This window comes from Lytechinus pictus, chromosome 3, assembly GCF_037042905.1.
Source record: "Lytechinus pictus isolate F3 Inbred chromosome 3, Lp3.0, whole genome shotgun sequence".
In the NCBI taxonomy this organism is placed as follows: domain Eukaryota; kingdom Metazoa; phylum Echinodermata; class Echinoidea; order Temnopleuroida; family Toxopneustidae; genus Lytechinus; species Lytechinus pictus.
Window position 1 is genome coordinate 4,960,528 of NC_087247.1, and position 12,516 is coordinate 4,973,043.

At 37.0% G+C, this 12,516-nt stretch overlaps 1 protein-coding gene across 1 annotated transcript in view; it reads left to right on the forward strand.

Moving 5' to 3' along the window:
• LOC129257958 (centrosomal protein of 41 kDa-like) overlaps nt 1-11,137 on the forward strand; it is a 22,240-nt gene extending 11,103 nt beyond the window's left edge. The window contains exons 4-6 of the mRNA XM_064097910.1: nt 2-127; nt 10,099-10,107; nt 10,989-11,137. Of these exons, the coding sequence (XP_063953980.1) occupies nt 2-127; nt 10,099-10,107; nt 10,989-11,137 (284 nt within the window). The remainder of the gene's footprint in view (nt 1; nt 128-10,098; nt 10,108-10,988) is intronic.
• The last annotated feature ends 1,379 nt before the right edge of the window (nt 11,138-12,516 follow it).

Genomic DNA, 12,516 nt, shown 5'->3' on the forward strand with positions numbered 1-12,516 from the left:
GATTACAGATATAGGAATAATGAAATCTTCAAACGTATGAAAGTGACAACATTTGTTCAGTTGGTGAGTAAACAGAATACGTTTTCATCAGCAATAAATAAAGATGAAGTTAACAATGAATTAAAGTGTAGGCCTATTTTAATTGATCTCATTGTCAAATTTAAATTTACTATGTGTTTCATCCAACCATATATATTTTTTTAGTTTACAACAAACATCAATATGTTTGTTTCTAGGTAGTTAATCATGATAATCAGTCTATTAATATCCGAGAAAGAAAAGTGATTTTTACACTTGTATATATTTGATTCTTATAACAGAAAGAAATTGTTGAATTGATGGTTTCACATTAATATTTAATTGCATTTTATTATCCTGACACATAAACAGGGAATGTATTTTGGTTTGACATTCTTGTTCTTGTGCATGCAAGAGTCATCTATCCGCTGGCTGACACAACGTTTGCACCTGCGACAATTGTCCCGGCCTTTATTTCGTCTAAGATGTAGGGTTAGGGTTGCAATAGGGTTTTATGTTAGGTTTAGGTTTTTGAGACGGGTATATAGTGTTAAACCCAGGGTTGAAGTTGGTTTTTCAGTTAGTGTGTGGAATTTAGAATGGAGCAAATGTCATGAAGCCATCTGCTGCATCATTGCTAAGAAGACATACAAGAAACTGGGTTGTATTACTTGTTTTGTTTTGTTTTTGGAAAGGGGGTGGGGGTTCAGACTGATGTAGATGAATTTCTATGGAGGCTGATTTTTTTTCAACTGACAAGGGAGGCTCCACTCTATTATAGAATATATAAACCAGTTATCACAATGAGAGATTGCATAGTAATTTCTTTGAACAGTTTTCTTTTAATAATAGTTTGTTGATTATAAGTTTATTTAATCCAATTTATGATGTTTGTTGTGATCAGGATGAAGAGGATAATTATAATAAATTTTAAGGATGAATCATAAAGATGAATAGTAGGAGAAGGAGGAAGAGGAGGAAAAGAGAGACAAGATAAGTTTGAGGATGAATGAAAAATGATGATGATGATGATGATAATGTTAGTGATAAGAATTTTGATGATGACAGTGATAATGATGATGATGATGTACTGTAAGAAGTGTTGATCTCTCGATTAGTCACTGCATGCTGGTGGTAAAGGCTGTATGGAAATGCATTCAATTGGAAATTGTTCTGTTCTCAAACTGGATGGAATGGAAAGCAAGTTCAATTGTTAAATGTGTGCCAATTTTATTTGCATTGCCTGGGGGTTAAAAGAGATCTATTGAACAGCAATTAGAAGAAGGGCTTTTGTAAATAACTTGTGCACACATTAAGCTTTTTCATTGATATCAACTGAACCATCACATCTTTCTTTGGGGCCGTTTCATAAAGCTGTTTGTAAGTTAAGAGCGACTTTAAGAACGACTGGTGATCCTTTTTAGGGCAAGTCCAAGAATTCGCGCACGTTACATATGGGACATTTCAGAGGCTTTAATGACCTGAAAAATAGTGTTAAATGACTTTGATTAAATTGAATACCCTCATGATGGTAGACATCTAGGAGAAGAATAATCATGCAAAAAATTGTGTCATATGACTTTGACCTTGACCTTTTAGGGAGAAAAGATGTGCTGTTAAGTATGGGATGCAGAAAAAAGACAATTTTTAGAACATTTTTTTCAAGTTGAGAGTTCTCTGAAAGTATTCTCATTTGACAACTTGTAACCTAAGATATACTAGAGTGTTGTGAGTTCTATCACACTTACCGGTAGTTACAAGTTGTAACTACCGGTAAGTGTGATAGAACTCACAACACTCTAGTATATCTTAGGCAAGTTTCATGTCATAAGCCAAAACCCTCTAATTACAGACTCTAATTAAACAAATTAATGACATGTTACGTATGGGACAATTTGTCCCCATAGAGAACGTACACAATTTTCCCCATAATTTCAAAAATTGAAATAATTCAATATATGGAAATAACAAAATGATTTTTTTCTTTTAAAATGTTTTATTGAGACATATTTGATATGACTGAAAAGGAAATTAGCCATTCCAACATTTTTTTTCTTGTTTTTCATGGTTTCATGTATTTCTTACATATTTCTATTGTTTTTTATTTTTTTCACATTTTTCAATTTTCACGATTTTTTCGCTTCTATTGTTTTCATTAATCAGTATTCAAAACAAATCAGTTTTTAAAAAATGAAGAAAAGGTAAATAATCACTTTTTAGAGCACTCTTGAAATTTGTTATTCTCCATTCACTTTGTACACAAATCTCCCCATTGACATTGTGTGTAAATGTCCCATACGTAACATGTTGTCCCATACGTAACAATTTTTTAATTAACTTTTAATTAAAAAGTAAAATATATTTTTGAAACTTTTTGTGGTATAACATTTTCATACTTAATAAATTAGAACTTCCCAGAGATGCAACAATACAAGTATTGTATTATGAGAAATAACTTAAAAAAACATCCTCAAAATGTTACGTATGGGACATTCCATTCTTGGACAAGACCTAATTTGCATATTTAATTAGATGACACCACTTTTTTCCCCCCAAAGTAATAAGATGTTAGGGGGTCCATGTCCCACCTATGACTAAATCTCGCAAGTTTTGTTTTTATTTTCTATGAGTTTTTAGAATTGTCCCATACGTAACGCCCATTATACCAATTATGCAAATTAGGTGTCCCAAATTAGCATAAATATGCATATTATCAAATTTTTCTTAATGAAATTTTAAAATTCAACATTTGGGCTTTCTCACCCCCACCAAAGATAACTTCTTAAATTAAAGATGAAATTTTGCCTTCTACGGTTACCTTTTCTTGGACTTGCCCTTTAGTTGTTAATGATATTCACCATTAAATGTTCATTTGTGATTATTTAGCGCGTAAGAAAGGTTCACCAATCGTTCTTAAAGTTGCTTTTAACTTTATATGAACAGCTTTATGAAACACCCACCTGTATAGTTAAGAATGGGTAATTGTATAAAGTTGAGAGTCACAACTCTCATGTAGGCTTACAATGTACCATGGAGGTAAAAAAAAAATGATATGTAGGGGAGACCGGGGTTAGTTGGAACGCGCGGGGTAAGTTGAAACATTGTAATTTTCTTTAACGTCTTTACATAAATTTCTGCAATACTACCCTCAATTTATTGTCATTATCAACAGCCATCCACCATATTACAGACAACACATGTGCAACAAGCCTGGTGAAGTTAAAAAGGATTTTTTTGTTGTTGACCTTCTGAGTAATTTTTTTTCTCTTTCAGAAATGTTTTATTATCTCAGAGAAGTTTATAGATCAAGTTGGCCAGTTTGGGCGTATAATAGACACTTGTACCAAGCTACAAAATGAGGTTATTGATATGCCATGTTGAAGTCCCTTTTTTGTGCTGTAAGCTTACAAACGTAAAATGGGCCTCCGGGGTTAGTTGGAACAAAATTGAAGGGGCTATTTGGAACATGTTCCAACTTACCCCAAACATAATTATGAATAAAAACATTGGATATGAGAAAAAAATATATAAAGTATTTCACACTCTTCTGAACATGTATTGTATACATGCTTGTTTTGTTTATTAGTTAGGTCTGAGTGTGCATTTAAGGCCTATTGTAGCTTTGTAGGCCCCTAATGCAATATTAACCCTTATTAAACTGGGGGGGGGGGGGGTCAATTTGAGCCCCCCCCCTCGAGAAATTTCGTCACTACGCCGTTTGCGAATTTTTTTTAATACACTGCTCTCTGACTTTTTACTTTCAAGTCTTGCGCATCATTTGAGACCAAATTTGCGATGCCTGTGTGCGCGCTTTCGAAATTACGCAACATTGTGTACGTGCATGTCGGACCCAAAGTTGCTCATAAACGTGATTCCATGTACGAGGTCAATGCAAATTGTGTTTTTCAACCAATAGTCATAAATGTTCAATTTTTTTTACTTTTGTTGGTTCAAATAGATTTATTTATGCTATTTATAATCGCAAAAGAGTCCCGACAAAGTTCGTCGGAAAAAACAAAGAAATACAAATAAACAAAAAATACATAAGATCTTATATTTTTTGCAATTTTTGGTGTATATTTGTTATAAATGTGAAAATTGATACTCTCACCAAAAATTAGCATGCTACTAGCTTAATAAATAGAGTTAAAGGCAAAAACATTAAAAAAAACAAATTTAGTGCAAATTTCATATGCTTATTTGCATAATTAATTAATGAAAAAGATATAAACAATTAATTTTTGTCTTGTAAATTGGTGCAGAAGTACATGAAATTGCTGATAGTACACTTATTTGCATGTAAAATCAAACGCACCCAAATATGCAGAATTCTACTACACAGTCTGCTTGCGTGAGTGGCTGTATATTAGAAAACATAAAGTTCAACATATCCACACTTATGTCTTTAAATATTTTGAACTTAAAAAAAATAAAGCAAATAGGCTAAAACCATGTAATATTACAGTTTTAAGTAGTTTTAGTATAATTCTTAATTGACCATGCAGTGTTCCAACTTACCCCATACCATGTTCCAACTTACCCCGTATTGGGGTAAGTTTGAACGTTTGCGATGGTCTTGTTCAAGGTGGATTTTTTTCAGTAACCATAATAGAGTTAAAAATTTTATGGGGTACATTTGAAGTCTGCTTGCGTGAGTGGCTGTATAATTGAAAACATAAAGTTCAACATATCCACACTTATGTCTTTAAATATTTTGAACTTAAAAAAAATAAAGCAAATAGGCTAAAAACCATGTAATATTACAGTTTTAAGTAGTTTTAGTATAATTCTTAATTGACCATGCAGTGTTCCAACTTACCCCATACCATGTTCCAACTCACCCCGTATTGGGGTAAGTTTGAACGTTTGTGATGGTCTTGTTCAAGGTGGATTTTTTCAGTAACCATAATAGAGTTTAAAATTTTATGGGGTACATTTGAAGCCCTTAGATATACACTACTCAAAAAAAGTTAAGGACCACTTTTTAAAACGTACATAAAGATTTTATACAAGGTGTTTTATTTCTGGAAATACCTCAGTACAACTGTCCTAAATGTCCTTAAACACGCTGTAATCAATTTCACGGATGGGTGGTTTCAGTTGTTGCACAATGTCTCTCGCATCACTGCACATCCTGAAAAGTGGGCCCCGAGGGGTATCAGCTACCGACATGAAGTGGTAAAAACGAATGTCTGAGTGTCTTTCAGGCAGTTCAGTAACGAGTGTGACCACCTCCTGCAGCAATAACGGCTTCACAGCGCTGTCTCATGGAGCTGATGAGGCGATTGATGTCTCTGACGTCCAGTGCATCCCATGCAGCCTCCAGAGCCACACCCAGCTGCTGCAGTCCAAGTGGATGGGCTTCGAGCTGCTCGAGACTCCTCCCCATCATGTCCCAGACGTGCTCTATCGGGTTTAAGTCCGGGGACCTCGCTGGCCACTCCATACGCTCAATCCCCTGGCCCTCAAGGAACTCGGTCACCACCCTAGCTAGGTGGGCACGGGCATTGTCATCCATGAAAATGATGTTTTGTCCCACATTTTCTGCAAATGGCACCACTATAGGTTCAAGGACCTCATCCCTGTACCTCACTCCTGTCATTGCTCCCCCTGGGACCACGTAGAGACGAGTACGGTTGGCGTAGGTGATGCCTCCCCACACCATGACGCTGCCTCCCCCATAACGGTCATGTTCTGCAATACAGGGGTCTGCAAATCTCTCTCCTGGTCGCCTCCAGACTCTCGAACGTCCATCATTGTGGTCAAGGGAAAATCTGCTCTCATCTGTGAACAGAACTCTACGCCATTGCTGTCTGGTCCATCTGACATGCTCCCGGGCCCAGTTGAGACGAATTCTTCTGTGAGCAGGGGTGAGTGGGACACACTGAGCTGGCCGTCTGGCATGCATATTGGCTCTGTGAAGTCGGTTACGGATTGTTTGAGTGGAAACAATCACTCCAGTTGCTGCAGCGAAGTCATTGTTGAGGCGGCGTGCACTGTGAAAGCGGTTGCGGAGGCTGAGATTCGTCAAGTAGCGATCATCTCTAGGGGTTGTCGAAACTGGTCGGCCACTGCGGGGTCTCTCGGAGTATAGCCCTGTCTCTCGGTGTCTTTGATTTGCTCTGCTAATGACACTGTGTGACACGCCCATCATTCTGGCTACTCTTCGCTGACTGAGGCCAGCTTCCAGCATCCCTAGGGCTCTGGCTACATCTGTTTCACTTAGGTGGTGTCTTGGCATTGCTGTTGTAGGCAAGTTGTTGATTGTACAGACTAAAGACGGAAAATGCTTTGGAAGACACTTGTCTTATGGCCCACTGCAATGATGCCAGAGACACCATGAAAGAACTGCATGTGTGAAATTGATGTCATTGTGTTTGATGGCATTCTGGACAGCTGTATCTTGGCATTGCTATTGTCAGCAAGTTGTTGATTGTAGAGACTAAAGACAGAAAATGCTTTCGAAGCCACTTTTGTACGGGCACATTGCAATGATGCAAGAGACATGAAAGAACTGCATGTGTGAAATTGATTTCATTGTGTTTGATGGTATCCTGGACAGCTGTATCTTGGCATTGCTCTTGTCAGCAATTTGTTGATTGTAGAGACTAAAGACAGAAAATGCATTTGAATCCACATTTGTACCACTTCACAATGGGCCCACTATTCAGGATATGCAATAATGCGAGAGACATCATGCAACAACTGAAACCACCCATGTGTGAAATTGTTACAGGGTGTTTGAGGAGATTCAAGACAGCCATATTCGGGTATTTCTAGAAATACAACACCCGGTTTGAAAATTGTATACACACATTAAAAAGTGGTCCTTGACAGGAGTGAGGTACAGGGATGAGGTCCTTGAACCTATAGTGGTGCCATTTGCAGAAAATGTGGGACAAAACATCATTTTCATGGATGACAATGCCCGTGCCCACCGAGCTAGGGTGGTGACCGAGTTCCTTGAGGGCCAGGGGATTGAGCGTATGGAGTGGCCAGCAAGGTCCCCGGACTTAAACCCGATAGAGCACGTCTGGGACATGATGGGGAGGAGTCTCGAGCAGCTCGAAGCCCATCCACTTGGACTGCAGCAGCTGGGTGTGGCTCTGGAGGCTGCATGGGATGCACTGGACGTCAGAGACATCAATCGCCTCATCAGCTCCATGAGACAGCGCTGTGAAGCCGTTATTGCTGCAGGAGGTGGTCACACTCGTTACTGAACTGCCTGAAAGACACTCAGACATTCGTTTTTACCACTTCATGTCGGTAGCTGATACCCCTCGGGGCCCACTTTTCAGGATGTGCAGTGATGCGAGAGACATTGTGCAACAACTGAAACCACCCATGCGTGAAATTGATTACAGCGTGTTTAAAGGAGAATGAAACTCTTGGAGCAAGTTAGCTTTTGTGAAAGCAGAAAAATCAAAGAATAAGATCAACAAAAGTTTGAGTAAAATAGGACTAGCAATAGAAGAGTTATGAGCATTTGAATGTCGAGATCACTAATGCTATGGAGATCCTCCTATTGGCAACGCAACCAAGATCTATGATATCACAGATGAACAACTCTCCCCTTTTTGACACTGAAAATATACCCCAAAACATCTCTTTTTGCTCATTCTAATCATATGACAAACGATTCATCAATGATATAATGTTGTGAAACCTCTGTACTTGTCCTCTCATAAAGAGAACACCTCACCTTGTGATAGATTCTATATAAGTGAGAATATAAGTGAAATAAGTACTAAAGCAATGAGGGAGTTGTACGTGTGTGACATCACAGATCTTGGTCGCATTGCCAATGGGAGGATCTACATGGCATTAGTGATCTCAATATTCAAATGCTCATAACTTTCTTATTATTCATTCAATCTTCCTCAAACTTTCAACAATATGTTTCTTTGATTTTTCTCTTTGATATGGATTCAGCTGGTTTCAAGGGTTTCATTCTCCTTTAAGGACATTTAGGACAGTTGTACTGAGGTATTTCCAGAAATAAAACACCTTGTATAAAATCTTTATGTACGTTTTAAAAAGTGGTCCTTAACTTTTTTTGAGTAGTGTATGTTTCAAGCTGATATATTGATTGTTTCTCGAATAAAATCTATTTGGATTTTACAGCCATTTTTGTCAAAAATGTTCCAACTAACCCCGGTCTCCCCTACTGTTCACGTACAGTGTTCAGTGTGTATTATGTGCCACTGTCAGTCAGAACTTTAAAAAGAAATTGAGCAAAATATCAGGTTGTTTATTCTCTACATGGTTACAATAAACCCCACCCCCCCTCCCCCTCATAATTTTTGTATCTCTTTTCCCCATGTCTCTACTCTCTCCTTTATCTCTGCAGTGTGGTTGGTTCCCTTTCAAAATGAACAAGAAAGGATATTGTTATTTGATTAGAGTTTTGCTGCAAGTTGTTGCAGAGGACGTCATGAATATCTTCATGCTCGTAATAAAGCAGACAAGTGCCAAATATTTGCCATCCTCTCAAGGACATGTACTCTCCTTGAGATCTCTCTGGAAAAGCTCTGACTTCTTGACTAACTCAATAAAAAGAAAATCTGAGTTGGCCTATTTTTTTTTAGAAACCAGCATCATGAGATTTCTTGAGAATACCCCGGGGGGGGGGGCCACTTCCATTCATGAGTGGATACCATGCGCGACCATGGGGTCTCGAAAAGCACCCTAAACACGTATTTTCCATATATTGAAAATGCACCCCTTAACAAGTATTGGCGTGCAAAACCCTACGGAGTACCCTTAACAAGTATTGTAAACAAAACGATACTCTTGGCAAGTATTCCCTGAAATGAACCCCTAAACAAGTACAGCCATATTTTATTGTTATGTCACGGGTCACGGGTCGTCGGTTTTACCTTTACACATCATTTGGTTTAGTACGACCCCATTCCACACCTCGCGCAAATCGGACTCTAAACACGTAGTGTTGGGGCAAAAAGGACATCCTTTATAAAACATTTTAATTTTGTTTTATCATCCCCACAAATTTGACCCTAAACACGTAACTTTCCTAGCGAAATAGATACCCTTTTTTCATTATTTTTGTGTTTTTGACACCCTTGTCACGTTACGTACGTAACGTGCCCTATCTTGAAAAAGACATCCTTTTTACGTGTTTTTTTGGTCGCGTATGGTATCCACTCGTCAATGTAAGTGGCCCCCCCGGGGAGAATACATGAGTCTCCAATAGCCTGAGTTTTCAAATGATCTCATTTACTGGTCTGGATCGACAGCAAATATCATTAATCATTCAGATTATCTGTAATGAAAACACAAAAAGATTGATATTTTGTGGGTTTCATGACCTTATTTCTCCTTATTTTTTGTGTACAGTGCATAAATTCATGATTATAAATTGTTTAATTTCTTTATAAAATTTTTGTGAAATTTACAGTCTGATTTTTGGTATATACTGATCAATTTCATGTGCAACAATCAATGGCCTCCATGCACGTGACATTTTGGTAATGTTTAAGAGTAGTGAAATTATAATTGTGAAATACCACAAATGATTAAAGATACAGAGAATAAAATGAATATTGTACGATAATCCGTGTCTTAGATTTAATGAATAAAGCAAGCAAAGCAATTGAAATACTAGCACTTTGTTTTCATGCACATTCATGGTACAAGTTGACCAACCTTGCAGTTTGTTTAATTATTTTGGTACATGTACATTGTAGGTGGACATTTCTGCTCAATTGATTCTCCATGCTGTAGCAGGCAGTCCGTGTCAGATTTTTAAAAACTTTTATGATCATTAATATTACGATTCAGCTATATATGGCAACCAATTAATTTTATAGATGACATTTATTATTAAAGCTGTCAAATTACACCACAGGCGTGTATCACTGTGTGTCACCACTCTGAGCCTGGTTGCTAGGTGATATGAAAAGCTCATTTCAGGTATTTCCTTCCTCTCCCTATCTCTCTCTGTCTGTCTCTCTCTCTCTCTCTCCATCCTCTCTTTCTGCCCCCTCTCATCTCTCCGATCTCTGCCTCTCCCCCCTCTCTCTCCCTCCATTCCTGTTCTTTTCCTTTCTCTTAATGCAGGTTTTACAAGTACACAGTATTAGGGAGAATGAAAGAAAGGATCAGTCAAGGATGAGGAGCATATCAGGTATAAGTTCATGTTAACAAATACAGGCTTTTATTACCAGGGCCCCATCTCACAAAGAGTTGCGATTAATCCAATCAACGTCAACTATATGGAAATCCATCAATGTCACAATTTCTTCAGGAAATTTGCACAATGTATTTTGAAAACAGAAGCACACTGAATTGTCAAGAAAATGATTGATGTATGAATGTACATCATGTCTAGAAATTTTTTTAAATAAAAATGTATTTTAGATGTTGATGTTGCTGGCTTTCCATAGCCGTGGTTGTTCAGATCAATCGCAATTCTTTAAGACGGAGCCCTGTTGTAAATGTACCTGAGGGTTTTTGGACATGTACATGTATGTACCAAAATATATTTTGAAGTGCAAGTAAATGCAGTATTTATCTTCTTTTTTTTAAGTTGTGATATATTTTGAAAACATGGAAACAAATTTTCCTTTCCTGTCTAATATCAAATATTCAAGTGTAAATATATGTATTCTGAAATTCATGTGTTACCCTGTAATCTGAGAGCATGTATTCAAGAAGCGGCTTGTATATGATGGTGCAAACATTTGATCTAGCAATAGTTACAGGGGTTTTAATAATTTGATTATGATTTTTAATCCATTGAATTAAATGATATGGTTAAGTACAGGAAAGAAATGGAGTCACAATCCTACATGCACACAGTGGCAATGAAATTCTTTGCAAGATACCTTTTCAGTGATGAAATTAAATAGAATTAAGAATCGATAGTAAAGTGTTTCAACACTATTTAAACAATTAAACATCTTCTTTATTTCTGTTTGGTACTATCATGCCTTTGTTCACCATTCTAGAAGCAGAAAGACCTGAAACGACCGATATAAACATGAACGGTGGTAGTGGTGACGGTCAGAGCCCTGTTCCGTCCTTAGCTTTGACAGAGGGTGACTTTGGAGGACAACCCGAAACACCCTTATCATCAAGATCAACACTTCAAAGGTAGGCAATCTATACAAAACGTCTCCATCTAAAAAGAAAAGGAACTTCACTTTGTTCGTCAAATGATAAAAAGAAGAAAAGTTCTTGAAGTAACAGTGGGCCTTTTCACACATTATTAATCTTGAATCATCATTGTAATGATGATTGCAATTCATCTTTAGAATCATTGGACCTTTCACACGTTCACTCGAAAACTGTAATTTGAGTGAAACTTAAGTGGAATTCACCTCCGGAGTAGAATTTGAATTTGTGATTGTGATTAGCATTCGTGATTCTAATCATGGTTTCACACGTGCTAAAAATTTGTCATAAGCCTTATTTTTCACTGGAATCATCATTCAAATAACAATTTTTTTTACCGTGTGAAAGGGCGGTTAGAGACATAAAATAAGGTATGGTATGCATACAGTATTCTTTTATTGAATGGGTTGGAGAACACAGTTGTCACAAAATGAGCCTGTGGCATTTTCACAGTAACTACATTAATTAAATCAAGAGGACTTTCCAAATATGCAAACTTGGTTGAAATATGATTTGTTAATTAATGTACATTACCATGAAGTGTTACAACTGTCGAGATCATCAGCCTGCGAGTCCATTGGCATCTAGCATCAGTGGTAGTAAGTGCTTTCTTTGCAGGAGCCATTTTTTCTTTCTCAGTTCTAGATCTTACTGTCTTTTGGCTGCCATACTTTATACCAAATTATTCTTTAAGTGCTTGACAACAAATCTACTTACAAATTCCTCCACTTAAACTTTCCTCCAGCTAGATTTAATAATAATAATAATAATAGTACAGTTCTTAAATACGCATAACACCTACAGGTCTCTATGCGTGAGGAAAGCGAGAAATGTGGTTAGAATTGTAAATTTAAAAATTAGACATCAAATGATTATACATAACATAAAAAAATATTAAACATGGATTGGACCTACATGTGATTAAGTTAAACATTCTGAGAGAGATGGGTTTTTAATTGTTCTTTGAATTTCTCAAGCTGGGTAATATTTAGGTGAATTTTAAGAAGAATTCTCGTCAGGCATCCTTACTGCACAAGCGGTAACAGTGCCCCTATACCATTACTCAATACTCGAAACATCCGAAACATACCGTTTGGCTGTCATGCGATGTCACAAATGATCTACCTGTAATTGAATAAGTTCTCATCATTGGTTTTGTTGTAAGGCATTAGTATTAACATAGTAAAAACAGATAGCAATTTATGCATTCAAATGATGAATGCTATTGATCAGAATAAGGCAGTTAGAAATCTCCCCTCATATTGAAATCTTGATTTCTATCCGAAGATCTTGTCTGTTTTTCCTGATTGTTATGAATTTCTCAAACATTTAAAGTGCTATATGTCACAAATAACAAATATT